A 19,852-nucleotide genomic window follows, 5' to 3' on the forward strand; every position below is an offset into this window, starting at 1 on the left:
TTTCCAACTAGCACCTGATTGGATCTAGAAAAGTAGGTGTTTCATTCAAACACACAGGCAGTCTGTCTACTGTCAGTTGGAGGGGCATGGTTACGTATGTTAAGCATACACCCAAACTGTCAAACCTACGTCATCAGGGAAGGTCCTCCAATGCATAGGGGAGGGGAAATTTCAGATTTTGAATAAAGATTACGAAGCCAAAAAATTTGTTTGTGTGGATTGACTTGCATGGTTGAATTGTTCACCACAAAACAATCAATTTAGGCAAACAAAGTAAGTATGGTCAATTTTGAATTCATGGGGACTTTAAGCAGCACAAAAATTGTGTTTGTTAGTATAAGAACGCTGGCAATTTCGATGACGTCACTGGCATGGTTGGACCCGCGAAGGTATATAGGCAACAGCTGCAGGTCCTATATACACACACACGTAAATGAGTAATTTGAATGGCATGGGTTACGCATTTGAGCCTGGGAGGGGCAGGCCAGTAGTATCTGACTACCATCACATGGAGGACGATCAGTTTCAGGCTTCACCTAACAGTACAGGATCGTTTGGGGGGAAGTGACTGGTGTGTGCGCGGGCGCTGACGGAGCATGGACACTGCACCGGAGTCGATCTGTTGCAGAGAGGTCAACCTGGAACATTTATTGATTCGGCGAAAATGCATCACCATGCACGGTTCATTTCGGATGCTGTGCGGTGAGAGACACGTGTTGGAGGTGGCTATGCTATCTCTAAGGGATGTCCGAGTTGAGACGCTGGAGCGCCCCATAAGTAGTTGTTATGTAACAGTGTATTTTACGAATTGGTGACTGGGCTAGGCTAAGCTAACTTGTTATAGGATATAGGATTTCTCAGACTGTTTAGGTTAACAACGTACCGGCAGTTCCCTCTTTGCGCGAGGGGGCATTTGGGAAGGAGGAATAGGATTCCGATACCATCCTGTGTAGTGAACTACATCAAGGATATTTTCCCCTCAGCCGAATATCAAGGATTCGAGTATGCGTTGGACTTGTAGCTAAATAAAACATTTGATGTCAGACGCTTCATGTACTCATTGACGTTTTCAACACATCTGTCTCTCGTACCTAGGATTAAACACTAGAAATCACGACTAGAATAATTTTGTTGACAAGGCAGGGGGTAGAGAGAAGCTAGCTCTGCTAGTGTTGGTTGGCAACGGAGTAGCTTACCACGCCAGTGACGTAGCCGAATGTTGAAATCCAACATGGCGGCGGCCGTGTGACAACAAAATTTTCAACGTACCATTTTATCCCTTTTAACAAATTCTGCCATTTTAATAATTATACCAATGAGAATAAATAAAATACATCTGTTATATCACCGTTTTTTCAAATTTCATTTCAGTTCATTTCATCTTTAAGACTTTAGACCAGAGCAGTTTAGTCCACATTTTCTGATTAACTTAAATTTAAATTAAATTTAATTTAGGCTTTTATTAACATATAAACATTAAAAAGTGAACATAAACATTCTTGCAGAAGCTCAAACGTGATGCGTAACACGTGAGAATGAACCTCATTGGTTCTCGCACGTCAAGCGAACATGCTTGAGCCTTAGTTTATCATTTCTGATCTGTGCATTGATGAATGTTTATGTGAATAAAAGCCTAAATTAAATCTGTTCATCATATAAAGTGATCGTGTCTCTTCAGAAAATTTGGACTAAACCACTCAATTCATATGGACTAGTTTTACAATCTCTTTATGAACTTTTTAAAGCGTCAAAGTGGTAGTTGCATAGCTGTCAATGGAGGGACAGAAAGCTCTCAGATTAGTTTCGAAGATGAAAAGTGACGAAAGTCTTATAACGACACGAGGGTGAGTAAATGATGACAGAACTTTCATTTTTGGGTAAACTATACAAAGCGACAGAAAAAAAAGTTGGGTTACACTTTATTTTAAGGTGACATAGTTACATTGTACTTAATCAAATAAGTACTGAGTAATAATTATTAACTACATACTGTATACTTACAGTACTATAGAGTTGTGGTTAGTTACTTGTAATTATGCATACCTTACTGTTATTACTAAAGTAAATACATGTAGTGATTTATAACTATATATATAAAATATATATATATATATATATAATTACTAAATTAAACATTTTTATTCACATTAACTACAAAAAAATCCTGATATTAATCCATTATTATTATAATTGACTGACATAATAAAATAAATATAGAGCTGAGCTGAGCAGATTTTTATAATAATAATAAAAAAAAAATTTTTAAACACCTTTTACCTCAAAATAATGTTATTGCATAAATCAAATTATATCATAGCTCATGACAGACCTTTCTTCTCTGGCTGGGGGCAGAATGCAGTGTTACAGGCCTGGGACATCACTGGCTTCATCTGCAGGACACACCCAGAGGAGGGACGTCCATGAACAAGACACTGCACTGAGCGCATCTGAACCCCTCCACCACACGACACCGTACACTGCAGACAAACACAAAACACGGCATGCCAAGATTAAAATCAAACATCCTACTCTTCCTGCTGAGCTCATGATGTGTGGCTGAAGACCTGCCTGAGACCACGGTGAGGAGTACCAGTCTGGTCTACTGTGAGGAGAGAGGACGGGACAGTCTGGCAGGACGCAGGTTCTCTGGAGCTCCATGGAGGGTTTGGGCACATTCTGACACTTTTTGGTTGACAGTTCTTTATATTTTCCTGCCACATCCTTCTCTGCGCACTTCACGACACGCAGTTGAAGCCCCTTCCCACATGACACCGAACACTGCAGACAGAAAGAGAGAATATCACAGGCCTCATTCAACACAAACACATGTCTGTGCATTATAAAAAAGACTGAAGCGGTAACCTGTCATTTTCCTTGTGTAAAAGAAGTGTGCTTAATTGTATTGATTGTGCACTTGTAGTGTACTTCAAATCTTACAAAGTTAAAAAAAAAACTATAATATAATATTAATGAAAAATAAAGGGCCACTGAAATTAATTTAAAACGTGTATACTTTTTTGACATTTTTTTCTTAACACATTTAAGTACACTTAAAAAGTACTGGTATGTAACACTCCATTTTAATGTGTCTTTGTTACACGTTACATTTATTCACTATAGTAATAACTATAAATTAGGCATAATTAAATACAAGTAAACCTAATCCTACCCTAACCCGATAGTAAGTACATGCAGTTAATTAATATAACTCATTACTTAAATGTATAATTACACTGTAGCAGAGACACATTGAAATTAAGTGTAACACTTTATTTTAAGGTGCCTTAGTTACAGTGTGATTATATATTTATGTACTGAGTAATATCAATTAACATGCACACTGTAAAAAATCTCAAATCAATATTTAGTTTATTTTTTTCACAAGCTTTTTGAGTTTCTTTATTTTTTATTTCATATACATTGGACAAATCAATTTGATAAACAGAAAATACATTTAAGTGTACTAAAATCAAAATATATTGTTTACAGTGTACTGATTATAGGGTTAGGGTTTGGTTTAAGGTTAGTGAAATTTCTATATTACTTTAAGTACATGTGTATCAAAGACACTGTAAAATAGTTTTACCCTTTAATAAATATAAATTTAATATGCATTTTCAACAATAAACATTAATTTGATTGCAATACATATTCATTGAAGTGTCCGAAAACATTACATTCAGTTAACACTTAAGTATATTCCTTTAAAGTATATTGTTTCGTATAAGTACCTTTCTTTTTTTTTTCACAAGGGTTATCAGATGCTTTTATCCAAAGGGACTTAAAGTACTCATATTACAAGGACAATATATTTGAAGCAGAGCAGGGTTAAAGGAACAGTTCACTCCAACATTTTATCATGTCATACTTAATTAATATATCAGAAAACCAGATATGAGGGTGAGTAAATAATGAAAATGTCACTCTGAGTGAACTATTCCTTTAAATGTCTGCCTCATAATGGTAAACGTTCAAGCATCACCCCTGGGGTTTGAACTCAAAACCATTTGGTTACTACTTTAAATCTAGGCTTTGTCACTACTCCACATCACCCCACTCTACCGCAATGCAGTAAAAGTCTCCTGCTGAGGGTTTTACCGTTTGCCAGGTGGAGACGAACCACTGGGCCTTGCGTTGTTTGTGGCAGCGTTTGATCATGCAGGTCTCTTGGCTGCTTGGTTTGGGCAGAGCGTCACATGAAGCGTCCGGCAGCACGCGAGTGTAAGAACTGGAGTCACTGCTAACACACGCCACCGCTCTCTTCATCACTCCCTTGCCACATTTACGAGAACACTGGGAAAAAGATTCACCCGTAATGTAAGACAATGTTCCTCAGTGAAGATTTAACTGTAGAATTAAAAGTGTTTTTTATGTTCTGCTGGCTGGTGATGCAGCATTGCACAAAGTTAAAGTGTTAAGTTACGGATGCAATTGTAAAAATGCACTATTAGCAGCAAGCCATGTTGCCCCTTATGAGGTCACCCACTTTTATGTTTTTATTAGGCTACTGATAGGAACCGGAGTCTTTCATTTAAAACTCTGAAAAGGTGTTAATTTATTAATTTGTAAAACTTTTAAATGAGGGAAAAGCAACAACTTCTTGAAGCTTAAATAGTAGAGCATGGGGTTAGCAATGCCAAGATCATGGGTCCGATTCTTAGCAAAATTCACATGCATGATTTAAAAAAATAAATTCTTCTAATAAAAGCATCTGCAAAATGCATAAATGTTCAGAATGTACCTTCAGAGTGTCAGGGGTTGTGTGTATAGAAAAATCCAAAGAATAAATGATAATATAAGACTTTAATAAGAGACTAATAAATACAAAGTAGAGTCCCAAAGATAGCGCAACCTAACCATAGCCCAGTCTAAGAGGGAGAGAAGGGGCTTTGTAGGAGGATGAGTAGCAGGCAGAGGAAGACACCAAGGAGACGACGGCCAGAGAGGAGACGGTGGTGGGAGGAGCCAAGGCGAAGACAGAAGGAACAAGAGTAGAGACAGGATGATGACCCAGAGCCATGACAGGATGAAGGTCCATGGAGGAGCCGATGGAGGGAGGAGCCATAGTCCAGCCTTGATAGACAGGCTGGGCGGAACCAGGGAGATGACTGACTGATGTGGAGACTGTGAAGGTGTAGACCCAGGCGGAGCCGAAGACCCAGGACGACACAGGGCCACGGTGGAGCTGCATGCGGGCGTGACCAATGTGAAGTCGTGGGCTTGGCAGACCAGGTCGGAAACAGTGGAAGTGATGACAATGGTGGAACAGGAGGGAAGGAGGAGCCCGCCGGAGACGGAGGGGTGGATGATTGAGGTGCAACTGCTGACTTGGAAGTCTGAGGCGGAGCCAGAGTGACAATGGACTAAGATGGAGCCAGAGGGACGAGGGAGCCCGGCGGTGCCAGAGGGAAGGCAGTCCACGATGGAGCCGAGGGAGCGCCGAAAACCAAGGTGTAGCTGACAGGCCGGAGGGCTGAGGTGGAGTCTGGGCCCCAGAGGCTAGAAGTGGAGATGAGGAATCCACAGGCCAAGGTGGAGCTGATGGCCAAGAAGCCCCGGAAGACAAAGACTTGGTGTTGGACATAGAAGACAACTTGGAGTTGGGCCCAACCAGCGATTACTTGGAGCTGGGCTCAACCAGTGACTTGGAACTGAATGGGAACAGCTGTGACTGAAGACCAGAGATTACCTCATTTAGCTCCTAAAATAACAGTTCCGTTGAGACCCAGCATTGTGTACACACCTAACCCTTGGGAGTGTCTAAGCCGCGGGGCTCCAATTCATTCCCTTCAAACTCCATTAAAATGCCCTCTGTGATGCACGTTGTTGCCCGGCTTGCACACCTGTACATACTTTGTGTTGGGCTCGGGTTCTGGGACGAAAACAGCTGGCTCGATTTTCGTGATGGGCTCAGCTTCAATTCAGCGGTGGGCTCTGGCTCCATTGCAAATTGTGACCCGTCACAGAAACCAGGGACACAAGTCGGCAGCACAACTTTCGAGCAAAATGAGAAAGAAGAGTTTTTTTTCAAAATTGGTGAATTTAAATTTTTTGCAGAATCTGTTAATTGAAATCACGAAGAAGCCTCTCCATGTTTGAGATAGCAGTATTGGTATATTTAAAAGCTTACATTTTGAAGTTGAAATCGGCTTGTTTTCGGAGATTCTAGCATGCAGTAGGGGCGTGGCGTGTCATTGTCTGTGTGTATATCCATACTGAATAACCCGGCGCTTTTGCCCCCGCCCTCCAAGTGAACCGCATGGCTACTTATTATGCTGTGCTCTGGCAGGCTCTATCTCATATCAAAATTCAATGAAGATGGATGCCGCAAAGATTGTCGCAGACGAAATGAACCGTGGCAGTTACACCGAAAATGTTTTCGCCGCACTTCGTGGGCTCGGGAAACTGAACCGGAGGTATGGGTGCGGCGCGCGTGCCCTCAGTGCTTGAATACGGCGGCTCGGCTCGCTGACAGCGGTGGCTGGCTGTTTCATATGTGACGTCCCGATTGCTTTGAATGGGGAACGTTTTTTGAACAGGGGACAGAGTTAATGGACTGGCAACAATCTCCATAGAACATGAATTGGCACAGAGAATCGAAATAGAGGATGCAGTTAAGACCTTTGCTGCGATGAAGGCCCGCTGTGCGCGTTTCTGAAATATAAGTTAAGCTTCATTTGCTCTTTAGTCGTTATTTAAGATGCTGAACCTGCTGATGATATAATGTGTTTGCGGACATTTCATTTGTGAGTGTGTATACGCACATAAGAAAGTGGTGTAAAGAGATTTGCAACAGTAATTTGAGGAGGTGAAATGTGGTTATTTGGAAAATTCCTGTCATGACTGCTTAAAGAAAAATGCCAGCATGCATTTGCCTCCTGCATAAACTTTAATATTGTTGACATTTTGGGAACACGAGCGTTGCGCACTATTTGCGTTATATGTAAGCCTATGGCTTATTGGTCTTTGTGTGTTGTTGCTGGTTTTGCGTTATATTTATATGGCATATTGGTCTTTGTGTGTTGTTGCTGGTTTTGCGTTATATGTATATGGCATATTGGTCTTTGTGTGTTGTTGCTGGTTTTGCGTTACATGTAGGCTATATGGCATTATTGTCTTTGTGTGTTGTTGCTGGTACATTGCAAATAGAGGGGCAGCACAATTGTTTTTCGCCTAGTGCGGCAGAAGTGCACTCATTCGAAGTGCAAAAAAGCTGTAAAGCACAGGGGGGAGCTTTACAGGGGGTATGGCTAATCTAAATGAGATGTAAATGAGCCCTATTGTCACTCCCAGCAGCAGAGACAGGTGAGAACTGCACAATCTTTAGAGGTCGTTTTCTCATCTTTGAGCTTTTTTAAGTGCCTATCTTCAAATGGCCACAACGTCTCCAAATATTATCAGATTTCCACATGTTACACATCGTTGGAAAGCTTGGAGATTACACTTTCAGAATCTATGAATAACTCAAAATGCCCCAGAACCGACTTGTGTCCCTAGTTTCCGTGACCGGTAACAATTGGTCTGGTGTTTTCCTTGTCAGCGAGGCTGATGGGCAAAGGTGAGTCACACTGCACCAGCACTTACTCAACATACTCAGTCCTCCTCAATCCTCGAGGGAGCGATCCCTCTGTTCCAGCAGGAGGAGGTTGACAGCGGGGATATCCATGTTAATATTCGCCGATAAATCTTGTCTTTTGGATCTTGTGTTCTGTCAGGGGTTGCGTGTATAGTAAAATCCAAATATGATGCGAAACGCAGATCGAGATTATCGAGAACGATAATACAAGACAGTAATAAATACACCGTATTTGTATACTCCATACACACATTTCACATCACAGAGCATCGAAACTTTGCAGCCATGCTCATGACCCTAAATGAGAAATAGTCACACAAATACAAGAAAAAATCCTAGGTTAACCAGTATTTCTGACAACTCAAAAATGTCTTCAGGTCAAACTGACCCAGAAAATAATAGGTTTTATTTGAAGAAAATTCTTCAATATTTCACACAATGTTTACCATTAGCTTAGCCATTTTTTGTTATGTAGAGCATTTGTCACTTTAAATAGGAAGGTTGTTGCTTATGTAGACATATGATTATTGATTGCCACAGAGTTGTGTGAGTGATCACTAACCTGAGACCAGGGTCCAGTTCTCCAGACCGGTGGGCAGGTGTGTGTGTTGCAGGTCTGTCTTCGAGACGGCGGTGGTTGTGAACACTGGTCATCAGTCACTGTGTCCACCTGATCAGGGCCTGTTTTCTGAAGACAGCGCACCTGTCTGATCTGCTCTCCAGATCCACAGCTGCGGCTGCACACACCCCAGTCCTCCACACTCCAGCTGTGGTACACAACAGCGCACACACAATATTTTTATAAGTTCTTTAATCTAGAAAGAGTTCTTTGTTGATACAAAGAATCACTAATATTTATCACATGTGCTGAGTTCAACCCAAGCTTTCCCAGAGCATTCCTTTTACACTGAGGCAAAGGCAATGAAGTACTAGTGTACTGCATACTACATGCTGCTCAGTTATACTGAATATTGTATATGGCTTACTATTTAAAAAAAAAAATACATGCCAAATCATACACATCATAATAAGCATTTAAACAGTATTCTGGGTCATATTTGCTATGCAATACATTTTTATTTCCCATCATACAAACTTGATTTAAAAAAAAAAAGATATACTGTATAGTAAATCATATTTAAATACAATTAATTTGATTAAAATACAGTTGTGGCGAGCAGGACGGTGGCGTGATTACTGAGGTTGTATTTGATTTTGTTATCTGTGACAGCAGTTGCCCGAGAGGGGCTGCTGTCTTTTACGTTCGTTTTGTATTTTTTTCATTTATTGTATTAAAGTCTGTTGAATGTTTGCCGGTTCCCGCCTCCTTCCCACAACATCTAACCTCATTACAACAATGCCCGGCTAAAAAAAAGAATGAAACAATTCCCCGATTTCCTCATTCGCACTGTAGGACTGCTGTCTAGTCACCATGTGGAGAACCCAGAGCACCTCCGCTCTTAGTGTTGGCTCCAAAAGCGATTACGGTCGATTACGGGAGTTGTAGAGCTACTGTGTGGGCTGATGGCTGTCGTTTGCTGGAGACCCTTCACAGCAGTTAGGTGTTTATCACTTTTTGCGTGAGGCTCCGGCGCCCGTACACCCAACGTTCCCAATTTAATTGCTTTCTTGCATAAGAAGCAGCAGGCTTCAAATACGTTGTTCGCAACTGGCTTTAACCAAGCAATAAAATCTGATTTTCACCAAGTATCGCTAAAGTGTACTTCCCCATAGCTGAAGAATAAAATCTGTTTTAGATCTGTCTGTGGTACTATCTGAGAGACTAGAGCCAATTACACGAACAAGCAAAGCTGATTGGCTGCAATATAAGTTGCATGTTAGTCTAATTTGTAGTAATACAGCAAACTATATTTGGACTAGCGAAATTAGGAACTAAAACACCACGGAATAAAAAAAAAAAAAATACATTCCAAAGTGCTGCGGGAGCATTTCAATGAGATTTACGTGGACGTAGGAAAATTAAGACCTGTTTAAAATGATTTAAGACCTAGAACACAATACTTCAGCAAATTTAAGACTTTTCAAGGCCTAAAATTGTGATTTAGAAATTTTAGACTTTTTTAGACTTTTTAAGACCCCGCGGAAACCCTGTCAGATTGTGAAAGAATGGGAGGGAGCATGAAGAATCATTTTCACACATGAATCGGCACCTCTTAGTTCAGAGTTCATTCATTGAAAGTCTTTGGGATGTGCTGGAGGAGACTTTACGGAGTGCTGGACTCTTGCATTGCCAATACAAGATCTTGACCAATAATTAATGCACCCATCAAGAGGTGATAATGCAAGAGTCAAGCACTCTGTAAAGTGTACTCCAGCACATCCCAAACTATATTTTTATCCCTAGTTATATTATAGTTAATTATAGTTTAGGTTTAATTTACAATAACAGAACTGGCCAAAAGAGAGATGATAAAAACTGTGGTTCATTCGTCACATTGAAAATAAAAGGTTGAGTGCATTTCCTTGTGGGATACAGTATTCTGTACAGAGAAATAGTGGTAGTATGTTATTCTGAACATACCCATTGAATGTGTCTACAGTGTCCTTTCCCACAAGCCTCAGCTCTGGTTGGGCGAGTTGTAACACTGAGACACCTTGATTATCAAGAGCGGATGGTTTGTTGACTTTCAGCAAAACCAACCAGTCAAAACATCAGCTCATCAGTTGTCCCCGAATTCCCCAAACAACCTCAAATCCCCCGTCCTAAAGGTTATTTCTCATAGCAGAGCACATCATCTGACTGGAATGCTGCAACAGCTCTGATGAATGTAATTGCTGCTGTGACCCGATCTGCTTTCATCTTAGGAGAGCACTGGAGATGTTCAACACGGTATGACATCCTCAGTTTCTGCTCTTTAAAATACATATGATATTTATATGGTGGAATCAGACATTTGACCTACTTTAAAAGGTAAATTTGGCAATGCCTTGGCCGGACAGTTGTAGTAATTAAAGGAACTTAATAATATATCATAGGGAATATGTGGTCTTGTGCCTCTGTTGCCATAAACCTGCTTGTGTGAATTTATTAATTATGAGCTAGATTAAACATTCACACAGCTATGATTTCACCAGGGTTCAGCTTTCATCATGTGATTTGAGCCGTAATGCATACGGTACAGTTGGCACTCTTTGAGGGAAGTCGTCTGGCAAATGAGACTTTAGTTATTTGTCCCATAAATATGACCGAACAGGCATTATATTATATTATATTATATTATATTATATTATATTATATTATATTATATTATATTATATTATATTATATTATATTATATTATACACTTTATATCTATCAGTTTTATGCTATGTAAATACAAATGTTAAAAATGAACAACGTTATTTCAATACAACACAGAAGAACAGATTTGTGTGGAGGAAGAGGACATTAACCTTCTACCTCGAGCCACAGTGATGTCAGGCTCTAAATGTGAACCTCCACCTATTTCCATGATGTAATGGCTTCTCCATAACCCCTTTGGCACTAACGACATAAGATCGAATAATGTAGCACCCTAAAATACTTCATAAGTGTGTCTGTGCCTGCTGTCTACATAAAAGTGATGACATACAAATGAATAGTTCTGTAATAGCAGTGTAAGTATCTAAAGTCACTGAGACAAACATTTATACCACAATATTCTCAAATTTTTGGTTGATAATGATAACGTAACAATAACGATTTTTGGACACTTAAAGGGATAGTTCACCCAAAAATATAAATTCTGTCATCATTTACTCACCCTCAAGTCGTTCCAAACCTGTATGGTTTTCTTCTTCTTCTGTTGAACACAAAAGAAGACATTTTGAAGAATGTCAGTAACCAAACAGTTGATGGTCCCCATTGAGTTCCATAGTTGGAAAAAAAATACTATGGAAGTCGATGGGGTCCATCAACTGTTTGGTTACCGACATTCTTCAAAATATCTTCTTTTGTTTTCAGCAGAAGAAAGAAACTCATACAGGTTTGATAATGACAGAATTAAAATTTTTGGATTAATGTCATTCATTAGATACAAATTTCCAAAACAAACCTCACAGAAATAAGTGTATACTTCAAGTTCATTAAACTTAGGCAAAGTTCAAATATATTTTCCAAGTATACTTTATTTATGATGTATACTAAAATCACAGTTCTAGTATACTTGCATGCGTACTATTTAAATACTTATTTGGACTATAAATTTGCCATATTTTTTTGTTTATAAAAGTACACTGCAGTACAAACAAAGAGGTTTAACAGTAGAAAACAGTACTAAATGAGTTTACATCAAGTTTTTCTAAGTTTGGTGGTTAAAATATACTACAGATGAACTTACAAGTTCCCTTTCAAGGGAACTCGAGCTGCGTTGAGACGCGGTGGGAACGCTCTGCATGATTGCATCATGAAGCACGTGTATAATCAGTCCAATGGAAGAGCGAGACGTCATAGGCGGGTGACGTCATAGCCCAGGAAGCTATAAAGCACCCCTGAAAACAGACCGCGACAGCTTCTGTTGCCTTCAGCAAGCGCTCTCTGTATACTGTCCTTGTCTATTTACTGTTGTCTGTCACAAGCACATTATATCTATCTATATATATATATATATTATGGCGAAACAAGAGTTCAAGCGTTGTGTTGTCCCTTGCCCTCGTTTCATCACGGGTGGGGACACACATCAGCTTTGTGTTGCTTGTTTGGGAGTGGAGCATGCCCAGTCAGTTCTCGAGGGAGCTGACTGCGAGCGACCGAGCTGGCCGTGAGGAAGCTCCGCTCTGGCAGGGCGTTCTTTGTGGAGGACGGTTCGGTTCGCGCTCCCCGAGGTGCGGTTCCCGCTGCTGCCGAGGCACAGCGAAGGTTTTCATCTTGGGGTTCGCATATGGATCTAGTAGCGGGGCTTGAGACGGGCCCAGCCCATCCTCAACCCTTACCTGCTGGATCCGGTGCCTCTGCCCAGGAAGGAGCCCACGCTGCGGCTTCTCCTTCCCTGGTCGGGGCACCATTGCTGAGACTATCCAGTTCTGAGGATCTGGATGTCGTCAGTATTGATACGGGGGATTTTGAGCCTTCGCCAGTTCATTCCCCCGGTAATGATGAGGAGCTTATGGAGGTTTTATCTCGTGCTGTAGCTATATTAAATATTGAATGGCCAGCCGATGATTCTCAGAGTGTTATTAAAAAGAGTTTATTAGATGAAAGATTTCTACCATCTAAAACACAGCCTCCACGTCGTGGACTTCTGTTTTTTCCCGATCTCCACAATGAGGTTTCAGGATCGTGGAATAAACCGGCGTCATTCAGAGTGTTTAACCCACAAACTTCCAACTATAGTAATGTTTTGGGTTCATCTGATTAATTATTTGACGGTGCCTCGGGCTGAAGAGACACTCGCGAGCTATCTCTCTCCCGAGTCAGCGTCATCATTAAAAGCCCTGACGTTACCCACCAACCCCTTAAAATCTACATCTTCGCTGGTGGGTAAAGCTTATTTGGCAGCAGGCCAGGCTGCGTCATGTCTGCACACTATGTCTATACTGCAGGCATACCAGGCTGATCAGCTGAAGGATATCGATGAACGTGAGGAAGTCAGCGCTGACGCAATTCGAGAATTGCGTAGTGCAACAGACCTGTCTCTTCGGGCCACCAAGGAGACGGCCAAATCAGTGGGCCGTTCTATGGCAGCCCTGGTGGCCACGGAGCGGCATCTTTGGTTAAATCTGTCAGATATAAAAGATAAAGATCGGTCTGTTCTTCTGGACGCACCACTTTCACCTTCAAGTTTGTTCAGCGACGCTATCCACTGTGTCGTCGATAGGTTTCAAGAATCGAAAAAACAATCTGCTGCGTTCCAGAGGTTTCTTCCTCAACGTTTCGATGTCCCAGAGACTGCTGGGCGGAAAGTGATTATTAAATCCGAGTAGTCTTGTCCGAGTACAAGCTCCTCACAGCACAGAGTGCATCAAAAACAGAGCGTCGCCACTCGGGCTCCTCCACAATCTGGGGAACCTGGGTGGCGGTCGCAGTCCAGGCCGGCTAGGGGTAGGCAAGATCTGAGGATTGTCATATCTAAGAAAGCTTGGGCTAAGAAGAAGTCCTGACGCCCATGGTGTCAGGCTTCTGAGGGTGGTACCCTCCGGGGAGGGACGATTTCGGGAAATCGTTCATCCTCGGCGCCCTCTGGGGGGCGATTCTCTTAGGAGAGTCGCAGCGCTGCCACATCGGTTGTTCCCTGCCGGCTCGCCGATTCAGGGCACCGAGGTGTAAGCGTCCCCATACGATTCTCCGAGGAGGGTCGTAGAACGGTCAGTTCGGTTGTTCCCTGACGGTTCGCCGCTTCAGGGCACCGAAGTGTCCTTACAACCGAATCCCGAGGCCAGTCTCGAGAGACTGGTCCCCTTAGTAGAATTTCTGGCAGCGTGGAAACTACTGCCAAATATTTCTCAGTGGGTCCTGCATATAATAGAAAAGGGTTAGAAAAAAAATTCCGTTCGGTTCTCGTCCGCCCAGATTTCAAGGGGTCCTTCCCACAGTGGTGGACCCAGAGCAGGCTCGGGTCATGGAGCAAGAAGTACTGAGGCTTCTGCAAAAAGGGGCTATAGAAAGGGTTTCTCCTCCCAGCAGACAGTCAGGGTTTTACTGCCGAGAAGGATGGGGGGCTGCGTCCTATTCTAGATCTGCGTCAGTTAAACAGCAGAGTTCAGAAACTCAAGTTCAAAATGCATACACTCAAACAGATTGTATCACAGATTCAGTCCGAGGACTGGTTTGTCACAATAGACTTGAAGGACGCTTACTTTCATGTATCCATTCATCCTCATCACAGGAAGTTCCTGAGGTTTGCTTTCGGGGGCGAAGCATACCAATATCGAGTCCTTCCATTCTGCCTAGGTTTATCACCCCCCACCTTTACGAAATGCGTGGATGCAGCGCTGGCTCCTCTGAGACTCCAGGGCATTCACGTATTAAACTATATCGACGACTGGTTGATCCTGGCTCGTTCCGAGCAGTTGGCAGTTCGGCATCGAGCTGTCGTTCTGTCTCACATAAAGAGGTTGGGGTTACGGCTAAACACCAAGAAGAGTGTGCTCCTCCCAGCCCAGAGGACCACTTTTCTAGGAGTGATGTGGGATTCGACAACTATGCAAGCACGATTGTCTCCAGCACGTATCTCTGCGATTCTCACAGCCGTAAAGAGGGTAAAACTAGGCCAGTCACTCACTGTGAAACAGTTCCAAAGACTGGTGGGTCTCATGGCAGCTACGTCCAACGTAATTACTTTTGGCCTTCTGTACATGAGACCCCTGCAGTGGTGGCTCAGGACCAAGGGGTTTTCTCCGAGGGGAAATCCGTTTCACATGATCAAGGTCACGCGGCAATGCCTACGTGCCTTGGTCATGTGGAAGAAACCTTGGTTCCTCACCCAGGGCCCAGTATTGGGGGATTTTTGTCGATGCGTAACGCTATCGACGGATGCTTCCCTCACAGGCTGGGGGGCGGTCATGAGTGGCCGCTTGGTGACAGGTGTCTGGCAGGACCATCAGCTTTCGTGGAATATAAACCCACTAGAGATGATGGCGGTATTTCAGCCTCTGCACCTGTACGCTTTTCCCCCGATATCATTGCTTCCGGGAGTTCTGGAGAGGGTTCGCCAAGTAGGGGCTCATCTATTATTAGTAGCCCCGCACTGGCCGGCCCGAGTGTGGTTCTCGGACCTAGTGCCCCTTCTGTACAGCTCTCCCATGGAGATTCCTGTCAGAAGGGACTTGTTATCTCAAGCAGGGGGTACGATATTTCACCCTCGCCCGGAGTTGTGGAAACTGTGGGCTTGGCCTCTGAGGGGGCCCAGCTGTTAGAATCCGGTCTCTCGACTGAGGTCGTTGAGACCATCCTTCAATCCAGAGCTCCTTCCACGAGGAAACTATATTCATTGAAATGGAAACTGTTCTCTACATGGTGTGGAGAACGTTTTTTAAATCCTGTTAACTGCCCGGTTGGTACAGTTCTCCATTTACAATAAGACCGTTTCTCTGCTGGATTATCATTAGAGTATTAGTAGACTGTCAGCTTTTTATCTGCTAACACTTTATTTTGATGGTCCCCCAACAGACATTCTAGATTCTACTTACTATAAGTAACTTGGCAACTACAAGTAGTTGTAGTGCAGGTGCAAAGTTACTTATAGTTAGTAGAATGTCTAAATTGGACTATCGAAATAAAGTGCAACCGTATCTTGTTATGCTATTTGCCCTTTATCACTGTCTGTATTTAAGTCCATGTGTTTCCCTTGTTCAGTGTTGTCCCGTTTAAGCAGTTTTGTGGTGTGTGTTTCAGTTCTGTTCCTGGTTTATATTTTTCCCTGTTTTAAGCATTTTACCTGTTCCTTGTGTTTTGTTCTTTAAACCATAAATTAAATGCATAGAAATCTACATCTCTGGCTAAATCGACAACCTCAGTTCTAGCCCCAGGTTATGTGTATATGCGTGTCCTTCATGTCAACAGTGCGATTGTGTGCTGAGTCTGCAAGGTTTTTAACCTTGGCCTCTCGTAAACCCAAAGAGTTCAAGCTAAACAAACAGGACATCAGATAAACATGAGGCAATAAATGGTGTTTACAGAGGCCAGTTAATGGGGTAAAAAAACACTGACACACAGAGAAGACTCCCAGTAAAGCATAATTTTAACAGTACTGCTCACTCTTGCCTGAAACACCTGTTAGAGAAGTGACATCATGATGGAATAGACAGCAAATATTGGCAGCGCTGTATTCTTGGACAGCCAAGTGTCTCCCAACCCCAGAACCTACACTATGAGAGTATGTGAGCACAAATGTTTTTAGTTACACAACCCCCCCCCCCCCCCCCCCCCCCCCCACACACACACACACACACACACACACACACACACACACACACACACACACACACACACACACACACACACACACACACACACACACACACACACACACACACACACTGTTGTGTTACGGTATGCACTCATGCTCAAAGTACATGCTGCATTTTCAGTGTTGCCACAAGGGGCCTCCTGTGAAAATGAAGTGCGCTTAATTGTATTGAATGTGCACTTGTTGTGTACTTCTTACAATTTTTTCTTTTAAAACTGTGCTAACAGATTATATTACAGTTTGTTGTATTCTCTTTGGTACTATTTTCACAAGTAAGGTGTACATTTTCCAAACTCTTAGTACAAAAATCCAAACTGATCACACTTGTAACACAGCTAGTCATGATTTCAAAACATGATCCCATGCTTTCGTTACAGTTATACACTTTTCAGTCCACATAATCATTGTTTCAAACACAAGATTATTGTAATATGTAATGAGAACCTTTGGTTTAATCACAGAAACACAACAGTATGATCTTCTTTCAATTTAGTACTTTTAACAATCAGTTCATTCAACAGCAAACAATGCAAGACACATGTTTCAAATCACCCTTGTTGCTGAAAAATTACAGTAATACAGGCTACAGTTGCCACATTAGAAAATACACATGCATTACCTAACTTATGTAATTGAATCCATAATGTTTGTAATAGTATCTGCAGTGTGTTATCAAAAGGTGATGAAGTATGACACAGCCATGAGGATCTGTGCTAGAACAGTTTGCTGGCAATACAGTAAGTGTTTTCACTCTATACCATTTGACTGAATCTATACCGTAGTGGCCCTTTACAGATGAAGGGTGAGTTACAGTAATGTGGCATTCTCTACCATGGTAATCTGTTTACAGTATCACATGGCATACATACTGTAATGTAAAATGCTGTATTTGATGCCATCTGTCTCCCATCTACTGATGCATCTCTAATCAATCTATTGTTTTACAGTCATTGACCGTTTCCTCTCCCTTATACTATATTCTGCTTTACAGTGTTTTCACAAATGGCAAATTTCTCTCTCACACATAGACACACACACATGCGTGTGCACACACTTTGAACATAGTGGTGGTTATTATCTATAAATCACGTATGTAAAAAGAATTCATTACATTTGGTTATCCGTATCGGAAATTGCAAACAAGTTCTATAGAAACTGTATATAGAATCAATATCTATAGAAATCTATAGGTGTACCAAAGGATTCATTGATTAACCATTAAGATCAGTTGGATTAAATAATAGACACATGTATTAAACGGAACAAGAAGGGATGCAAATCAAAAGTTTGATAATAAGAGCTTTATGAAAGGCAGTTACTGTGAATGAAACATTTATGTAGATGAAACACTTACACGTTTGTGTTGTGAAAAGGATACTTTGTGATTTTGTGTATTGTACTAACACAATTGAAAACACAATGCGATTGTAGTGAAGTGCCGCTGTTTGTTGACGTCCTCTCTGTAGAGTGAGACTCCGCCCTAGATGCACGCAGGTGATCGGCATTCAATTCATTGATAAGAATTATGGTAATTCCTTCCAAGGGGTATATTAAGGTGACGGTGTTGTCACCGGAGATTGCGTGAATGTGCGACCGCGTTCTAGCACGTCATTATTGTTGCGACTGTCTGGTGCTCTGGCTGAGGTTCTGGGCTGTTTGCAGAAAAGCACACGTTGTGCTGAGGGTTGCATGCCTGGCAACACGCGCTGTTTTCCGGATACCACCGTTTCGGTATGAATTGCATTCGGCATCGGGGGTGTATTGCTGCTTGACTTCCTGCGTATCATTGGGCTTTTTCATCTTTTGTCGACTGGGCGAGTGGCGCGATCTCCGCATGTTTGGTGGATCGATTTGCCGTTTTAAGGGCACTTGAAGACTACACTTGCCTGCTCTAGGACTTGTCGTCGCTGCTGTTCTGTTCCTATTAATGTTTTTGTTTGAGTTATTTTGCTTGCGTGTGTAATTCTGTTTTGTTTTTCTGTGTAATTTACCTTTTGTGCTTTTTGGGGTTTGCTTGTTGATTTATCAGTTTGCTTGGTAATTGGTGTTTTGTTTTCTTAGTTTTGGGTGTTGTTTTGTGTTTTATTTGTATTATAATTACTGTTTATTTTCTTTGCTCACTGTGAGATTATCCCCGACTGGTCCCAAGGGAAAGAGGGATTGTGAGTGGTAACCGGCCTGGGGAGATTGTTCCTGTTGGCCCGTAGCGATCCATTCACCATCACTGACACTGATGAGTGCAGGTTTGAGTGGATTGCGGAGTGTTTTCATTTTAGTTACGTATATTATTGTATGTCTCGCATGTTGTGTCCTGTATATGGGTACCCATAGGTGAGGATAATTGTTTGATTTATTTGCTTTGATTTATTTTTTTATAATTCTTTATTTCTTGTGTTTCAGGCACTGTGAGCCCGGAGCAGGAGGGCTAGTTGTCCAATTAAGGTGGCGGGTCCTGATGAGACACAGTGTGTGGTCTGCAATCCAAGGTGATTGGTCTTGGTTGACGTGATTTGAGTGACGTGTAGTGCACGTGTGGGTGCTCTTTTACCATCGCTGACACTAGCGACGTCTGGCACTAGCTCGTCCTGCTTCGGGTGACCACGAGTCCTGTGAGCTGTTTATTGTGTGATGTTATAATTGAACCTAACTGACTGGCACGCCAGTATTTTATCTTTGTCTAAATAAAGAATATATTTTTGTATTTTTCCATATCCACGTCTCGGAGTATTTATGTAAGGGAAACACCGAACCTGTGTGTCTTTAATAGGACACTTCCCTGGCTTAGCGACCAGGGTGGCGTAGTCGATTTTTCTTTGTCTCTCTTACTCTCTCTCTCTATCCTCCCTCTCTTGTACTGCCTGCCACATTTGGCGTAGTCGGCAGGATTTTCCTTTTTTTCTTGTGTAGATCTGAGGCGTGGATATATGTGTTGTTGTTTTTTTTTTCTTAGTCGTTGGGAACAGAACAGCAGCGGGGACAGGGATCACAGGTAACTCTATTCGGTTTTTCTTGGCTGGTTTTTGTAGAAATGGAGGACGAGTTGCAAGAATTGAGGGAGCTTGTGGCCCAATTACGAGCTGATAATACAAAGTTGCGGCAAGATCAAGCTCTTGCAGGGCCTTCAGATCTGGGCCATGGTTCCAACGTACCTAGTCCGTCAATCGCTCCTCCTCAGGCTATTGATGCGGGTGCCATTCCTATGGAGAGGTACGTTTTTATACCGAGGGACCGAAGGTGCCCTAAATTTAATGGTAGGTCTGGTATAGGAATTAATGAATGGGCTGAGGAGGCACATGCCTGCATGCGGTCCCGTCATTTGTCCACAGCCGACAAGGCTTTCTTCCTTTTCGACCATTTAGAGGGGGAGGCA

At 42.2% G+C, this 19,852-nt stretch overlaps 1 protein-coding gene and 2 long non-coding RNA genes across 4 annotated transcripts in view; 2 read left to right on the forward strand and 1 right to left on the reverse strand.

The window, feature by feature from the left end:
- Positions 1-19,852, forward strand: part of LOC143715379 (uncharacterized) — a 582,927-nt gene that overhangs the window by 202,732 nt on the left and 360,343 nt on the right. The window lies entirely within an intron of this gene.
- Positions 1-19,852, reverse strand: part of adamts16 (ADAM metallopeptidase with thrombospondin type 1 motif, 16) — a 118,178-nt gene that overhangs the window by 1,776 nt on the left and 96,550 nt on the right. For both annotated transcript variants that reach the window (XM_077207055.1, XM_077207046.1), the window contains exons 19-22: positions 8,139-8,343; positions 4,099-4,293; positions 2,569-2,778; positions 2,330-2,477 (exon numbers count right to left, since the gene is read on the reverse strand). In XM_077207055.1, the coding sequence (XP_077063170.1) occupies positions 2,330-2,477; positions 2,569-2,778; positions 4,099-4,293; positions 8,139-8,343 (758 nt within the window). The remainder of the gene's footprint in view (positions 1-2,329; positions 2,478-2,568; positions 2,779-4,098; positions 4,294-8,138; positions 8,344-19,852) is intronic.
- On the forward strand, positions 18,115-19,193 carry LOC143715382 (uncharacterized). Its single transcript, XR_013195739.1, has 2 exons — positions 18,115-18,213; positions 18,883-19,193. It is a non-coding gene; the product is annotated as an uncharacterized LOC143715382 (long non-coding RNA).

The sequence above is a fragment of the Siphateles boraxobius genome, unplaced genomic scaffold (genome assembly GCF_051911475.1).
Source record: "Siphateles boraxobius isolate OS27281-9 unplaced genomic scaffold, OSU_SipBor_1 12, whole genome shotgun sequence".
In the NCBI taxonomy this organism is placed as follows: Eukaryota; Metazoa; Chordata; class Actinopteri; order Cypriniformes; family Leuciscidae; genus Siphateles; species Siphateles boraxobius.